Source organism: Grampus griseus (assembly GCF_964374135.1).
Source record: "Grampus griseus genome assembly, chromosome: 4".
NCBI classification, from domain to species: Eukaryota; Metazoa; Chordata; class Mammalia; order Artiodactyla; family Delphinidae; genus Grampus; species Grampus griseus.
Window position 1 is genome coordinate 73776913 of NC_138997.1, and position 17798 is coordinate 73794710.

Genomic DNA, 17798 nt, shown 5'->3' on the forward strand with positions numbered 1-17798 from the left:
CTGTGTTTGTTTACATCTGGTCACAATGAGCATGCTCATTTCTGGTGCCAACAATGCTTTCTTCCACTCAGATGTGACGCCCAGATATCATCTTGCTCAGTCTTGACTACTCCCTTCTTCTCGAAATGCTCTTCTGCTTTGCCTGGATATTATCATTTCTAATTTTCCTTCTATTTCTGGCGGCTCTTTCTCTGTCTCCATAAGCTCATCTTTCTCTACCTATCCAGTAAATTTGGGGGTGTCTGTCCTAAGCTCTCTTCTCACTTTGCACCCATACGTCTCTAGACAATATCATCTTCTCCCATGACTTCCTTCATCATTCATGCATTCAACAAGTATTTATTGAGACCTTCACTGGTGCCAAGCATTCTGCTGGGTGCTTGAGATTCAGGCATGCATAATGTACCTTCCGACCTTCGAGGAGGCAGACAAGAAAACAGACAGTTTCACTTGAGTGTGTATGTGGTATATGCAGAGTGTGCTCTGGGAACTCAAAGAAGATGCACATTTGTGGGGAAGTCTGGCAAGGCCTTCTGGAGGAAATGTTTAGATTGCCCCGGATTTAGACTTTTTTCCCCTTGAATGTTTCATAGCATTTTTTACTCAATGTATTTATAATAATTACAGTAACAAAAGGAAGCTTCTACAACTTTTATTTTTCATTCTCTATTATCTATTGTATCAGTCAGAGCAGGCTATGCTATGCTGTGTAACACAAATAATTCTAATATATTAGTGGCTTCACAACAACGAAGGTCAGTTTCTCATTTGCAACATGTGCTCTGCAGGATGGCAGGGAGGGCTGTGCTTATTCAGGTCATTAAAGGACTAAATTGATGGACCAGCCATCATCTTGAACCTTTGTGGTTATTGTGCCAGAAAGAAAGAAAGAGAGCCCTGGAGTAACTTCTATACTTTTTTTATACTTTTAAAAAAAGTATATAAATGCAGCATCACTAATTATAATCACAATGCCGTACATTAGATCCCCAGAACTTACTCATCTTATAATTGGAAGTTCGTACCCTTTGACCAACATCAAAGATATCAAGCGACAGAATGAGGCAGAAGAATGTAACCCCAGCATGTGCCCTAGTAGAATGGGAGAGAATTGAAAATATTTGATGAATAACACTAACGCAACCACCCCATCTTGGTAAATATCTTCATTTACCCAGTAATTCAAACCGGAAACCTTGAAGGGACCTCTGACTCTTTCCATTATGTTCTTACAATTTTGCCTCTGAAAGCTCTCTCCCAAATGTTCCCTTTGTTCTCACTGCTTTTGCCTTGACTCAGTCCTTCTTTTCTCACTTGGACTCTTGCAATAGCCTTCTAACTGTCTGCTAGACTTAGCCCCTTTCAAGCATCACCCTGTTGCCAGAGTGATCATTATAACATTCTACCCCATTTAAGACTCTGCAAAATTTCTCTATCACAACAAGATCAATTCCAAACCTATGACAGGAATACCCTTCCCAGGCTGGTTTCTACTTCCTTTCAAACCTTTTCTCTTGCCAGTCCCCTGTGTGCCAGCCATGTTTAACTACCTGCTAGTCAGCTTTTGCATATTTTCCCCTTTGCTCTATCTAGAAAGTTCTCTGTTCCCTATTACTACCACTCCCTCTTCCCCACAAATTTTCTAGGCTCAAACTTAGAAAATCCCTAATCATCTTTTAAGATTTACATGGAGGATCTTCTTCCCTAAGAAACCTTTCCTGACTTTCTCAAATGGAATGACAACTTCTTCTCTAATTATTGTCACCGGATTGTCCTATGCCTGTCATTCTCAAAGCATTTGTATCATGGTCTGTAGTTTTAGGCTACATGCCTGTCTCCGCCAACTAATCTATAAACATCTCGATGATAAGAAACTCTTACTAAATTTTGTAATTTACTTTCAGCAGAGAGTAAATACATAGTTCCTGGCACATAGAAAATGCAAAGTAAATGTTACCACATGGCTAGAGATATAAAGATAAGGAATTAATTTCAAACTCATATCATAGGAAAATAAATTTTTTTAACATGCAGATGACGGTTGATTTTTTTTAACTTGTATACCTTGTCCAAAATGAGAAGGGTGTGTGGGTGTGTGTGTATGGGTGTGTGTCATGTCCCAACTCAATTCTTGGGTAAAGTTAAATAACTTCTGTAAGCTTTGGTTTCCTTCCCTCTGAGACTTCATAAAGAAGAGTTAATTATAGCATCTGTTTCATGGGATTGTTGGAAGGCTAACTCAATAAATGCCCATAGTAAGGATACTTAGTAAGGTGCCTGTGTTAGTTTCCTATTGCTGCTATAACAACTTGGTAGCTTAAAATAACACAAATATAGTACCTTAGAGTTATGGAGGTCAGAAGTCCAAAATTGGTCTCACTGGGCTAAAATTAAGGTGTCGGTAGTACTGTATTCCTTCTGGAGGCTCTAGGGGCCAGTCTGTTTTCTGCCTTTTCCAGCTTCTAGAGGCTTCCTGCATTCCTTGGCTTGTGGCCCCTTGCCATCTTCAAAATGAGCAATGGCCCATTGAGTCTTTCTCACACTGCATAGCTCTGACACACACTCTCTTACCTCCCTCTTCTGCTTATAAGGATTCCATGACTACCGTGGGCTCACCTGAATAATCCAGGATAATTTCCCCATCTCAGATTCCCTAACTTACATCTGCAACATCCCTTTTGCCATGTAAGGTATGTAAAGTAACCTATTCACAGGTTCTGGGACTTGGGATGTGGACATCTCTGGGGGGAGCATTATTTTGCTGCCACAGTGCTCAATCCACTCATTGTAAATGATCAGTAATACTTGACTATTATTGTTGGAAATGCAGACTGTTTCTTAAACATTGTTAAATAGAGCTGTGTTATAGCTGAAACACTTTTGAGCCATACAGCCTTGATGTAATGTGGCCTTCTATTAATAACTTAGCATGAAAGAGTCACAGTTATTTTACTCCAAAAGTGGGTTAAATGATTCACTTTTGAAAATTACCTTAGCCATTTTATTATGCTGGGATGCACTTAGAGGAAAAGGAAATTGGCATTTATTTAAAAGTACCTTAGGACTTCCCTGGTGGCGCAGTGGTTAAGAATCTGCCTGCCGATGCAGAGGATACGGGTTCGAGCCCTGGTCCGGGAAGATCCCGCATGCTGTGGAACAAATAAGCCTGTGTACCACAACTACTGAGCCTGCGCTCTAGAGCCCGTGCTCCGCAACAAGAGAAGCCCCCGTAGTGAGAAGCCCGCGCGTTGAAACAAAGAGTAGCCTCCCGCTTACCGCAACTAGAGAAAGCCCATGCGCAGCAACGAAGACCCAGTGCAGCCGAAAATAAAAATAAAATATAAAAGTACCTTAGTAGCCCTAAGGAAGACAATTTTACTTTCATTACTATTACTGCGTAGTAATGACTAACAGTTATTGAGAACTTACTGTATGCCAGGAACTGTTCCAAGTGTTTATGTATGTATTGACTAATTTGATCCTAATGGCCGGCCCAATAAGGGGAGGTACTTTGATTTTCTTTATTTTATGGCAGTTGAGAGTTTGCCCAAAGTTTCAGGGCTAGTAAGTAGTGATGGGATTTAAACCCAGGTGGTCAGGCTGTAGAATCTGTACTTTTAACCACAGCACTGTTAAAATAGGAATGTGGAAAAGGATGGGGCAACACTGAAAGAATGAACACTCTACTTTGGACTGATATCTCTCAGCATTTTTGTAGCTCATCGTGATGTAGCTTAACAGTATTTAGTCTTACTGAATCCTGTCTTTTGTGCTTTTAAAAAATGCATAATAGAGGACCAACTGTGAGCTGAGAGTTGGTTAGTTTCCAGAGATGCTTGAAAACAAATGGTCTAGTCAGTTTAGGCTTTTAAAGACAGGTCCTTTAGGCTTGTCGTCTTTGTCATTCTCTCAAAAATATAGTTTAGGGACATTAGCTGCAGCAACTACTGTATATCATGTGTCATCTTTCTATTCTGCCAACTTGCTTTGATATGGAGAGTTTAAGAGCAAGGAAACTGCTTTTTTTTTTAAGGAAGTTGTTTTTCAAGGCAGTGTTTCCTGAAAAAGTTGGTGTTTAAAGAATATTTTAGAGTAAACAAATATTATTAGCACTTTCACCCCTATGGTTAGGTGAAAAAGTTAAAGGAAAGATTATTAATAAGGCTAGTCATTACAAACAAAATGTTAAGAACAACTGTTGAAATATTTCATACGATAAGGAACTCTCTTTAAGTGAATTACACAGGGATATAACTGAGGAGTTGGCATTTGCTCAAAGTGTGTTGATAGAGCTGGATGCTGACTTATAGGGTCAGTGTGATAAGTCAATTGATTTTATGGGTCTTATACATTCATTATAGCCATGTTAGTGGAAATAACACGTTATGTGCAAAATCTCTATGCCAAAATTAGCAAAGAAGAGAGCAACTAATAAGTGAAAAATAAAATTATATCTAATTAGTAAATTTTTCTGTATGAATAAAATACACATTATATAGAGAACAAATCTATCGCATACATTTATCTTGATCTAGGATCAATTCTAAATCATTTTGAAAATCATAAACAATTAAATGAAATCTTTCATTTCACCTACTGCATTTAATATTTATTCATAATCGCACAGTTTGGGGAGTGTGTTACCTGCACCACGTGGTCATGATTTAACTTTTACACTCCACCTTTTTACTTAGAATCCTGTTGACCTTAGTTAGCTAGAAAACAGCTGCTTTTCTATTTTGATCTGTAGTTAATGTTTTCCAAGTGTCAAGCACATGGAGAGAAATTTTTTCTGTAGACTGATATTAAACATTTTATTTATATTTCTTTTTTTTTTTTTAATGGTCCATGGGCTGTTTGGAAAAGTGAGAGCCAAGTAGAGCATTCACTGTAAATGCTTTTAGGAAAAAAAAGTCTCCCTTGGGTATTTCTATAATGGGTCAATATCACATTCATTTATTTTAGTGGCATACTCAACCAGAGTGCTATATTCTGGAAACACTCTGTTGTCTATTTTGACTGAGTTAAAAATACATGATCTCTTTCAAAGTTTTCAGATTTTCTGCCTAAAGCTAAAGCTAGGGGATTCCCAATAGTCTTAGGTTGGACTCTTTATTTTGTCCATGAATAAATACCTTGAGAAAGTGACCAGTTGATAGTCTTAGTTTAATGCCTATTTCTTATAATCAAATTTATAGCTTCTGGTCGAAGATGAAGATAATATAGTTTCTTCTTTTAGTTTTGCTGGAATTGGAGTTTTACTTTTTTGGGGGGGGGGTTTCTACGAGTGTTGGGAAATATTTGAGCCCTATTAGTTTTATTATCTGTTGTGTGTCGTTCACTGAAATTTAGTGCCAAGTGTGGAGAAATAGAAGGCCGCAGGTAAGCTGGCATTGTTGTCCTTTGTGGAAGGTAGAAAGATAGGGAGAGCTTGTGTCCTGGGTACTGAGGAGCCTAAAATGATGTGTGAAATTGAGACACTGAGAAAGCAGGAAGGAAACACTGTAAGATTTGCCGCATTTTATTTGTGGTGAGTCCCAGGTGAGGTAGAATTGCCCTAAATTCTTTGGGCACTAGGAAACCTGGATGGGAGACTCAATTTCTAAACCTTTAGCTCTTGAGAAGCAATAGCCACCTCACAGGGTTATGTGATCTACGACAGAAGAGAAACTACTGGTTGTCTCGAGAAGTGGGTGGTCTTGCTGGCCATCATTTTCTCTTTGCGTTTGCCTGGGAAAGCAGCTCTAGAGTTTCCCTAATACGTTTTTTAAAATAAATATTTCTAGACAATTCTCTAGCAGTCCAGTGGTTAGGACTCTGCACCCTCACTACAGGGGTTACGGGTTTGATCCCTGGTTGGGGAAACTAAGATCCTGCAAGCCATGCAGTGCAGCCAAAAATAATAAATAAAAATAAAATAAGGGGCTTCACTGGTGGTGCAGTGGTTGAGAATCCGCCTGCCAATGCAGGGGGCACGGGTTCGAGCCCTGGTCCGGGAAGATCCCACATGCCACAGAGCAACTGGGCCCGTGAGCCACAACTACTGAGCCTGCGCTCTAGAGCCCGCGAGCCACAACTACAGAGCCTGCACGTCTGGAGCCTGTGCTCCGCAACAAGAGAGGCCCGCACACCGCGATGAAGAGTGGACCCCGCTTGCCTCAGAGAAAGCCTTCACACAGAAACGAAGACCCAACTCAGCCAAAAATAAATAAATAAATTTATTAATTAAAAAAAAAAAGTAAAATTAAAATAAAATAAAGTAAAATAAATACTTCTAGTAATGTTTTAAAATATCTTTGTTTGGTCTTTCAGGAACATTAAAAAAAGCCTATTTTAAATCAAACGGGAGTGAACCTTTGGTCACTGATGGTGAAGTCCATGTGTATGATGTTATTCTTCCAAGTACAACTCATAACGAGAGCACCGGGACATCTACTGCCAATCCCACCCAACACATTCCAGCCTGGACTATGGAGGCTTCTCTCCCAGGGGACCAAAATCACAGGAGCACAAGTAAGTCTGAAGGTACTAAATAGCTGGGCCCTTTAATGTCTGTGGAACCCACAGGTAGATTTTTAAGTGTGCTGATGCTCTTAATCACAGTCACTTACTGGTCACACAGGAAAAGCTCTGCTCCCTTATCTAGCAAGCATGTGCCCTGTTACTAAACATGAAATGCCCTCAGCTCAGCCATCCAGATAGGGACTGGAGTAAGAAATAAAAAGGTACCAATGCTATTCAGTGTTTCTGAGACATAAAAATTTATGCTGCTTGCCCCAGTATGACAGTGTTGATTTTACGGTGGTTCTGTTTTTTAAGTTTTAAGTTACTTATTTTGAGATGGTTAAATTAATAAGTAAACTAAGTTACTTATTTTGTTATTGGTGCCTTGTGGCAGGTATCCTAATTCTGTGGTTCTTCGAGGTAATTTCGCTGTAAGCATCTTTTCCTTAGACATCTTTGCTGTAAGCATTTCTGCCTCATAATTAATTGGTTGTAAGGCAATTTTACCATGAAAGATATAAAATGAAAGAGGGACATTTAAAAAGACATAATGAAATGTGAGAAATGAATAACAATTAAAAAGACATTGCTAAATACAAAATTTTTGAATATGTTTAAAATGTGTGTAGATTCATGGTGACACTGCACAAATAATTGAGTTTATTTTGTGAGTTGTACCTTGTCTTCCAAGTCTTCTGTTTATAGTATTTTTATACACTTTTTTTTTGCTTGTTGATTTGTCTCCTCGTTCAGCATTGCACTCTATCTTTTTTGCTAAAATTTGTTCCTTTGTTAAGAGAGGTATCAGTTTCCAAATACTAGGATGCATATTTGTAACTGAGTTCTGTATTGCGCTGTGAAAGCCTTCTCCACTGGTGTTTGTTCCTCGCATACTGTCACATGTCCGTTGATAGACTTTCCAAAGTTCTATGGGAAATGTAGGTTCAGCTCTGCACCTCTGGGGCCCTCAGCCTCTTTCTCCTCCAGTGCAGTGTTTCAAGATAAGAAAGCAAATCGTCTTCTGTCAGCTCAATAAAGCCATCAATAACGTCTCTAACCGGAAGAAATGATAACACATTTCAACCCGTTGAAACCAAACTGTCAACCAGGTGGTTTACTTTCATTGCAAAATTGCCTTACAGTCAATTAGTTATGTGGTGAAAATGTTTGCAGTGAGATGCTTACAGCGAGAAGTGAGAAGACCAGGCACGCAGTTCAATAATCGAATGCCAAGGGATTTGACAGGAGCTATCCCTTCATTTGCTTTCGAGGTGTCTGTGTGTTCTTTCTCATTTCCTGGTTTTATTGGCTATGCAATTTATTTTACTTGTTGGTGACTGACAATCACACCTTGAGATAAATGGCATGGCCAAAACTTCTTTTTGAGGACACATGGAGATATTTGTCAGTTATTCCAGAAAAAGTGCTTGCAGAGAGAGAGAGAGAAGACAGAAAGGATGGAGATGGGTCCAGTTAGATGGCAACAGATGATATGCTCCGGAATGTGGCTCTATCCCTCAATACCCCTCCAATTTTTTTAGTAAAGTTACTAACCTTCCGGAATGCTAGTGGGAGTGGATTAGTGTGGAAAGTTACCTAGTCAGTGCTGATAAATCATAATCAGAGCACAGTCACTGTTAAGAGCTTTCTCTGCAGTTGTCTTGAGTCTTACTTTCTACTTCCTAAAACAAGGTTATGTGATTGAAAATTACCCAAAACCCATTCATCCCTGATCACTTTCTTGTTTGTTGCTCCCTCCTTCCTGAAAACCTCCAAAGGGAAATCACATCTTAGGTCTAGGACAGAATATTTATTTTCATTCTGAGCTAGGAAGGGAAGGATTAAGCTGACTCTTAAGCTATCATAGTATGTTTGCTAGTATCTGAAGAAACGCAGGATTATTCTCTCTCTCTAGCCCCAAAGAGTCAGAATGTTTGGCTTCCGTTGTTTCATGGAGTACTGATAGATATTAACTGTTTCTTATGCTTAAGAGTTCACCAGCGATTTATACGGATTCATATTCATTACCTGACGGTAATACTACAAACCCAAATTATGCTAAGTAAAATTTGTTTTCCTCAAGAGTTTAATTTTGAAGTTTTTAATATTTCAGTCATGTCTTAAGCACTTCATTATTCTTTTTTTTTTTTTTTTTACATCTTTATTGGAGTATAATTGCTTTACAATGGTGTGTTAGTTTCTGCTTTATAACAAGCACTTCATTATTCTTAGGGCAGTGTTTTTCAACAAAAGGGCAGAAGTAATTTAAGCAAAAACTCAGTCCAATTAATGTGGTTGCAATTATAGCAATTGTTATTTTCTTTTACAAGGTGGATTTGTCTCTATTTTGAAAGTTCTGTCATTTGTTAAGATTCAAATAGAGGTGACGAACACATACCCTGAAGAGTAAAGAAACATATGGTCCTTGCTGCTCAGTTTGGAAGTTTGATGGGAGTCTGTTTGACTCATTTTCTCTTCCTATGGGTGGAACATTGCTTGAGAATATGAACGTAATTTGACATGTAAAGGAAACCCAGGTGAAATTAGAATGATTAAATGTAGAAAGGTCAAAACCTTTGAAAATGTGTCATTCTGTCTTGTTAATGTACTTGACAGTTAGCCTTGGGCTTTACTGTCTCACCACATAGACCCTCAATAGACTGTCTATAATAACTAAAATTATTTATTGTTAGGGATTTGATAGTTTTTCATACACTTCAGTAATACTGCTAGTCTGTGAGTATAGAGCTTTTGATAGTTTTCAGGGCAAGTTTGAATATTTTCTTTGTGGTCCTTATTATTATTTTTTTAATTTTATTGAAGTATAGTTGATTTACAGTGCAGTGTTAATTTCTTCTATACAGCAAAGTGATTCAGTTATACATATATATATATATATTCTTTTTCATATTCTTTTCCATTATGGTTTATCACAGGATATTGAATATAGTTCCCTGTGCTACACAGTAAGACCTTGTTGTTTATCTCTCTGTGGCCCTTATAATTAGCTGACAAGGTATGCAGGACAGACCATTTTTCAAGGTATGAAATTGAGGCTTAGGGAAATTAAGTTGATGTATCCGGTGTCACTTATTTACTAATTGGTAGCCATGGAATTGGGATTCAGGTCTTGGGACTCCTAGACCAGCGTTCTTTCAAGTATTTCATGCTTCCTTATTTAATTTCATTGCTTTCTTTTCAGTAGCAGGAGCATTTCTGAGCAAATTTTAAGCTCCAGGAGAGTAATGTATTTTGTTTACTGCTTTATAGCCAGTGCTCAACAAAATATTTGTTGAATGAATAAATAAATGAACTACAGTCATTTCAAAAATTTAATATCTGACCTCTTTTTTATTGGTGATGCCAAATCACACTTCTCACTTGATATTTATTTAACCAATTTTACTTAAAGTATAATTTAATGCTTATTTCTCTACTAACACCTAGCAGAGAATTTACTTTTATTCCTTTTTTAAAAAAATATTATTCTCTAATTAAAGTGTCATTCTAAATTTCTGGCATATGTAAAAGCTTTTTGAGTCCACTCTAGTCCAAAACTACAGTGGCGAGACATTCTGTCCTTCTCAATATCCTGGGTAGAAAACGAAGGGGAGAACTCCTGGCAAAAAGTACCAGGAAATAGCCTTTCCTTAAGACGCTTCCTTTTGGAGGTCCTTAATATCATGCCAAAGCACAGAATACTGCAGTTTGTAAAGTTTTAGCCAGATGCCTCCTAGGTTACACTGTGTGGCAGAGCTTTGTAAATGTGAAATAGGCTTTATGTGACATCTGTTACATCTGGAGTTTCATTAGTTACATTTTGAAAACCAATTGTAATATGGAAAGGAAAAAGGCCCATAGCTAGCTTTCATGCTGTATCTCAGCAAGGGATTTTCCTAGGTTGCATTCTGTGTTTAGATTTTTATTTTCATCTTTTCTTCTTATATATTTTATAAATATTTAAGCATAAATTGAATTTTAAGGAGAGGGAAAAACTCTTTGACCAACCAAGAGCTTTTGGGTTAAAAATAATATGGCACAAAATAAAATATCCTAGAAACTCTAATCAGGAATTAAAGTGACATGAGAGTGGGCTAATGTGCTGAAAGCATAAAGTGTTTTGTTCTCTCATTGTGCTCTTTGATGACCAGCTCCTAAACCTTCTATATCAGATGAAAACACATCATACCTCTCATTCACTTACAGAAAGCTTTTTGAGGTATAATCCACATACCATTAAATTTGACCTCTAATACATATAATTCAGTATTTTTAAAATGTATTCAGAGTTGTGCAACTATCACCACTATCTAATGTTAGAACATTTTCATCACTGCAAAAAGAAATGCTGTATCCATTATTCCTCATTTCCCCTCTCCCTCAGCCTGTGTCCAAAACTAATCTACTTTCAGTCTCTATAGATTTGCCTGTTCTGAACATTTCATATAAAGGGCATCATACAATAAATGTGTGGCTTTTGTGACTGGCTTTTCATATTTTTCTTGGATATAGGCACAGCCCTGGCCTTCTAGTATCCCAGGGAATATGTCAGAGCTTTTCAAAGGCCTCTTCAGACATCTCATTCCCTAGTTCTTCCTTTTAAGTGTTTTGGTCAGCCTCTTATTTACAACAGGTATCCTTGCCTCAGGTAACTGTGATGTTAAACAATTGCCACAGATTGTTTTCCACACGTACCCTGGGGATGGAACTTTTTGCAAAGAGAAAACTCTGAGATCAAGTAAAGACAAGTACTGAGAATGGATCCTTTCCGGGGAGCTTCTAGACAAGTTGAATGGTGATAATTCTCTGGGGGTGGCTTTTTGGGGAGCTTCAGACCCATTCTTCCCCCTAGGTTGCTGGTTTTTATAGATACCATGGTTGCAAGCTCATTGGTTTTCAAGGCTCCTGTAGAACTGAGGAGAGGGTGATGGGAATATGGCAAGTTAAAATGTTACAAAGTGGGACTTACCTGCTGGCGCAGTGGTTAAGAATCTGCCTGCCAATGCAGGGAACACGGGTTCTATCCCTGGTCCAGGAAGATCCCACATGCTGTGGAGCAGCTAAGCCCCGTGCGCCACAACTACTGAGCCTTCGCTCTAGAGCCCGCGAGCCACAGCTGCTGAGCCCGTGTGCCACAGCTACTGAAGCCCGCGTGCCTAGAGCCTGTGCTCCGCAACAAGAGAAGCCACAGCAATGAGAAGCCCGCGCACCGCAACGAAGAGTAGCCCCCGCTCACCACAACTAGAGAAAGCCCGCGCGCAGCAATGAAGACCCAACGCAGCCAATAAAAAACAAAAATGAAAACAAAAAACGCTACAAAGCTCATAGTTCTCACTGTGATTCAGCCATTTTTCTTGAACAAATGTTCCTCTGCTGCAAGCCTTTGGTTAAATTCCAAAGTTCTGAAAAATCTGATTTTGATATTTTTTTCCCAGTGTTTTTACTATTTCTATGGAGGAACAGAGTTTTGGAGGGTCTTACTGTGCCATTCTGGAAGTATTTCCTACCCCTCGATCAGTTTTACCTTCCTTACCTACTCTACTGCTTCTTTTTCATTTCCTCCAACATTGGGAATTGGTTTTTCTTCTTTCTGTAATGAATAAATATGATCATATTATATATATTATTTTAAAACGGAAGACTTTATCTCCTTTTTTTTTTTGCATAAATCACTTCAATTCTTCTTCCTTTTGCATCATATTACCTTATTTCTGCCCACAGTTAGCCCATCTTAACAACCTGGTGTGTATGATTTTACAGTTTTCTCCATGCTCATAAATTATATATAAACATGTGTACACAAACTTGTATACAGAATGACATACACATAGAGGTGTTTTTGTTTTTCAAAAAATGAGATCACATTTATTACGTACAGTTTTCTACATAATGTTTTTCTCACTCAAGGACACTTCATGTAAATATCTCTAAGACAATGATTTAGCTCTAATTCATTATTACAGTGATTAAATAGCATTCCATACTCTCATTATACCATAATTTATTTCAACCACTCTTCTAACAATTCTTCACCTTGTATTTATTTTTTTTTCCTCAATGAACTATACGGTCCCTGAAGATAAAATGACTTGGATTGACAGTGAAACTGTCTAAATAGCAGTGATTTATTAGCACTGATAACTCGGTACCAAAATGCCCTGAACACATACTCCGAATTTGCTGCATGTAGAAAGCTTGTATACCAATCAGAAACCTTAAGATTATTCTTTCTTCCTAGTTTTCTGCTTTTAACACAGTATTTCTATTAGCTTGTAAGTGAGTTCTGCGAGAATACGAAGCTAAGAGGATCAGAGCAAGTCCTGAAGTTTTACTTGGGTTACTATTTATCAGGAAACTATCCAAGGATGGAATATGGGGAGAGGGGCTCTAATTAGACATCTGAAATCAGATAAAGTCCCTTCTCCTTTTTCCCTGACATTTTCTAATCCTGTCCAGAGTGGAATCCTGGATGTCTTAATTATATTCTTCTTAAGTCAGTTATGCTGTTCTCAGATTCATGTACCCACCTCTCTACATTACTGACTGCAGATTATTGTGCGGTTTGGAGGGGGAATCTGTGCTTATATGTGTGAATGACATCATTCCTCTGTTGTTTTTTGGACAGTATTTGTTCATCTGGGGGCTGAGGGACCTCAGATTTTTTCTGGGACACCCAAGAATTCTTTATAAGAACTTCTTAAATGTATGCTTTCATTTCAATGGTAATAAAAACTAATGCACACCTACTCTTGATAACCTGGATAACCATCTTATAACAAGTACTGAGATAAAATTTTGGTGACCGTATTTGTGTTTCTATTTTTGATAAAGTTGCTGCTAAGCTGTATTTCTTAGACATTTGCTAGCCATCGAGAAAGGAACAGAGGCAGATTTGGTAGTCTTCTCAATTGCAGAACTAAAGTATGTACTGGCATGTTGTACAAAGGACGCCTTTGTGGCAGTTAAAATAGAGAAAAACAGACTTACTCAGCGGGGATACATGGTAGCATAAGCTTCCTAAATACAGGAGAACTTGTGCTTCAGGAGTTAGCACCATATTCATGGTGTCTTAGCAGAACACTGTTAATATTAATTCATTAATGTAATTAATTTAAATCTTATTAGTTTTGTAGTTTCATTTATGTTTAATTTATACATATTGATTTCATTGTGTGTTAGACCTATAGGTATAAAGGGGTTTGTGTTTAATTTTATGTATACCTGCATAATTTCTTCCTGTGAAAAAGCCTGTACGATTGATTCTTCAACTTGTGAAATACTGCTTTAGGGTACCTGAGTTCTCGCTGTTTTTGTCACATCCTCAGGAAAAACAGTGATGCTCTATAGCAGAGCTTCTTAGCTTTTTTGTGCCAAGTACTGCTTTGACAAACTGGTAAAGCTTATAGGTGCCTTCTCAGAATAACGTTTTGGTGCTTAAAACACATTGCACAGAATCAAAAAGAAAGGCAATTTTATTAAAATCTAGTTATCAAAATATTGGAAATATAAATTCATGATATAGTAATACATGTATTTATTTATTACCATATTAAATAATGATATCAGCCTAGGTCAATACCTGTAATTTTATAATATGGATGAGCATACATAATATTTTGAAATGTCTGTAATAACTCTGTTGATATGAAAATAGCTATGATTTCTAAATAGTTTTTCTGATTGTTGCCTACATTGATAAGCATTTAAGTATGCTAAATTTCAACTGGAGGTTAATGGAAATAGAGATGCTATTTTTCTCCCATCCAATCTAATTTCTTCATAGACAGCAATTTTCTTTTTTTTTTTTTTTTTTTTTTTTTTTTGCTGTACGCGGGCCTCTCACTGTTGTGGTGTCTCCCGTTGCGGAGCACAGGCTCCGGACGCACAGGCTCAGCGGCCATGGCTCACGGGCCCAGCCGCTCCGCGGCATGTAGGATCTTCCCGGACCGGGGCACAAACCCGCGTCCCCTGCATCGGCAGGCGGACTCTCAACCGCTGCGCCACCAGGGAAACCCAGCAATTTTCTTTTAATTGAAGTATAGTTGATTTACAATATTGTGTTAGTTTCAGGTATACAGCAAAGTGATTTAGTTATATATACATATATATATATGCATATATATATTATTTTAAATTCTTTTCCACTATAATTTATTATAAGATATTGAATATAGTTCCTTGTGCTATACAGTAAATTCTTGTTGTTTATCTATTTTATGTATGGTAGTGTGCATCTGTTAATCCTATACTCCCAATTTATCCCCCCCCACCTCTTCTCCTTTGGTAACCATAAGCTTCTTTTCTATGTCTGTGAGTCTGTTTTGTAATTAAGTTCATTTGTACTATTTTTTAGATTCCAGATATAAGTGATATCATATACGGTTGTCTTTCTCTGACTTACTTCACTTAGTATGATAATCTCTAGGTCCATCCATGTTGCTGCAAATGACATTATTTCATTCTTTTTCATGTCTGAGTAATATTCCATTGTATGTATATGTATATACATATATACTTATAGATATGTATATATACACATATATATATACACCACATCTTCTTTATTCACTCGTCTGTAAATGGACACAGGTTGCTTCCATATCTTGGCTATTGTAGATAATGCTGCTATGAACATTGGGGTGCATATATCTTTTTGAATTAGAGTGTTCATCTTTTCTGGATATATGCCCAGGAGTGGGATTGACAGCAAAAATTTTATGTATAAGCCCATTGAGGTCTTTGGATTATAATTAAGGACACATGCTTTAGAGGAAATGGGTGGGTTTTTTTTTTCTTTTGTTTTCTTTTTGGTAACTGGGAGAGTCTGAGGACTGCCTAAACTACTTCATTAGGAATTTGCTACTCCAAAATTTACTGTAGTCATGACCCTGGACACCATCCCTTATGTGCTCTGCTGGCCACCAGTGTTAGACTCCAAGGTTCAAGTATAGTTGGTTGCCCTCTCTATATGCTAAATCATATTCTTTCGGCTTAAAGAACAGTTATGAGATTCAGACGTGGGCTCTGGCTAATATCAATATCTAAGCAAGAACAAGTGAAGCATTTAAATAATTGTTGCCTTCTTATCTGGTTGGCATGGTAGCATTCTAATAAGGATCTGCATAATTCTTGGGAGAGGGAGAAAGGAAATTTGAATGTAGGTATGGAGTCTCTCTTTTTTTCTCCCCACTCTCCTTTTCTTCTTCCTCATTGCATCTGTAGATGACTCTGTCCCTGGGATGTATTGGGTTCCTCCCAGAGAGAGCGAACTCAATCATTTGCAGAGCTAGGCTTTTGAAAGGGATAATGGAGCAGTACCTGGTTTGCTCTCCTTTAGCTTCAGTCCCATTCCTCCCATTGCAAAGATTTTTGGGCAAGACTTCCAGACCCCTTCTCCAAAATGAATCCCGCAGTACCCCCCAGGTGACATCTTCCCCCAAAGGTAATGTGCCTATAATACATTATTATAGCAAACAAGAGTCAGAGTTAAATTGTCACATCAAAAAGGTTTTTGGCTCAAAACTTTCTTCTCCAGATTCATTATCACAGGTTCCTCTTGAGGAAGAACAGCCCCATACACTTGATCCATGTACAGAAAAAAAAGAAAAAAAAAAACGGTAGCAGATAATAGCATTGCAGAAACAGTCCTGATCAAATTCAAGGACAAAAATGATCTTTTTTAAAACAAATTATTTTTATTTTTTGCTGCGTTGGGTCTTCGTTGCTGTGCGCAGGCTTTTCTCTAGTTGTGGCGAGCAGGGGCCACTCTTCGCCGCAGTGCGCAGGCTCCTCATTTGGTGGCCTCTCTTGTTGCGGAGCATGGGCTCTAGACGTGTGGGCTTCAGTAGTTGTGGCTCATGGGCCCTAGAGCGCAGGCTCAGTAGTTATGACGCATGGGCTTTGCTGCTCCGCGGCATGTGGGATCTTCCTGGACCAGGGCTCGAACCCTGTCCCCTGCGTTGGCAGGTGGATTCTTAACCACTGCCCCACCAGGGAAGCTCCTAAAATGATCTTTTAAAAGCCAGATTCTCACATAAAAGTTTTTTTAAAATGTGTAATTTACTCTACTCTGTGGTTCTGAAAGAAAACCGGCACTGTATATATTCTTTTGCCTGAATCTTTCAATTTGCTATCGCAGGCTTTTGTTCTTTGTACAATTTTGTGCTGAGAGCAAGAAACCCATCAGCGGGAATCTGTTGCTGTTACTTGTGTCTTTGAAGAATATGCCTTTTCACTTACTTGTAGTTGGAATGAGTATGGTAATGACTTTTCCAAGCCAAAAGTTTTGCAACAGTTCACATTTGATGCAAACTATTCCTTGTCTCTTAGTGTTAACTTATTTTATTCTTCTTTTTTGCTGCTCTGCATCATTAACCTAATACCTACCTGTGGTGTTTGAATTGATTAGATTCACAGTACTTGTTTATGATTATATTAATTGGTGTAAACTCACTCTGACATATATGTACTCTTCCAAGCTTTGTGAGACATCTCAGTTTCTGAGAGGCTAGGTTAATATTCTAAGAAGCACCATTCGCTCCTAAGCAGCTACTTATTGGGTGCCAAGCTCTGGGGTTTGGCTCTGTAGACTATAATGGTGGGTCAGTTAGAAGTCCTGTCCTCAAGTAGTCAGTTGTCTAGTAACTGCCTTGAGACCTGAATGTATTATTTATAACTTGAGAAATTCTGTAAGAGAGGTTCAGAGCCCGAAGGAAACATGATTCATTTCAATTCTTAATTCTTTAAAAGACAAGATTGCTAATTCATACTATTTCTAGTCTATAATAAATATATCATTTTTCTAAACATCTTAACATTTTTCTAAACATTTTTCTAAACATTTTCTAAACATCAGTTTTCTAAAACTAAACAGTTTTATTTACAGTTATAAAAGTTTTATTTTAAAGGTCTGTCTTAGAGTTTCCATTTTTAATCAGATTATAGTTTAATTCTTAGATTTAAAAACTTATTCATAATATAATTATCTTAGATAAGCTGAGCAGAGCCTTTTGTTTTCAATTTTATGGGAAGGCCCACCATGCTTTTATAGGTACTAATGAGAATTTTATCACCTCAGGAAGTGGGAGTTCTGGAATTCTACAATTCCCTCCTTGAAATTACTTTCCAATTCTTCCATTGTTTATTAAGTAATCAAAGGCAGAGAGTTTGTTTCTGCTGTGGTTCTGTGTTTACAGATGTGCACTGGACAAAGGCCTTTAGGATATACATTTCAGGAGACTGATTTATGATGATCTGATGGCTATTAAGCCACAGTAACTATGTTACCATATTAT

At 37.8% G+C, this 17798-nt stretch overlaps 1 protein-coding gene across 1 annotated transcript in view; it reads left to right on the forward strand.

Moving 5' to 3' along the window:
• Positions 1 to 17798, forward strand: part of CORIN (corin, serine peptidase) — a gene marked incomplete at both ends in the record, with an annotated part of 252263 nt that overhangs the window by 42492 nt on the left and 191973 nt on the right. The window contains 1 exon segment of the mRNA XM_082653606.1: positions 6313 to 6513. Coding sequence (XP_082509732.1) covers positions 6313 to 6513 — 201 coding nt within the window.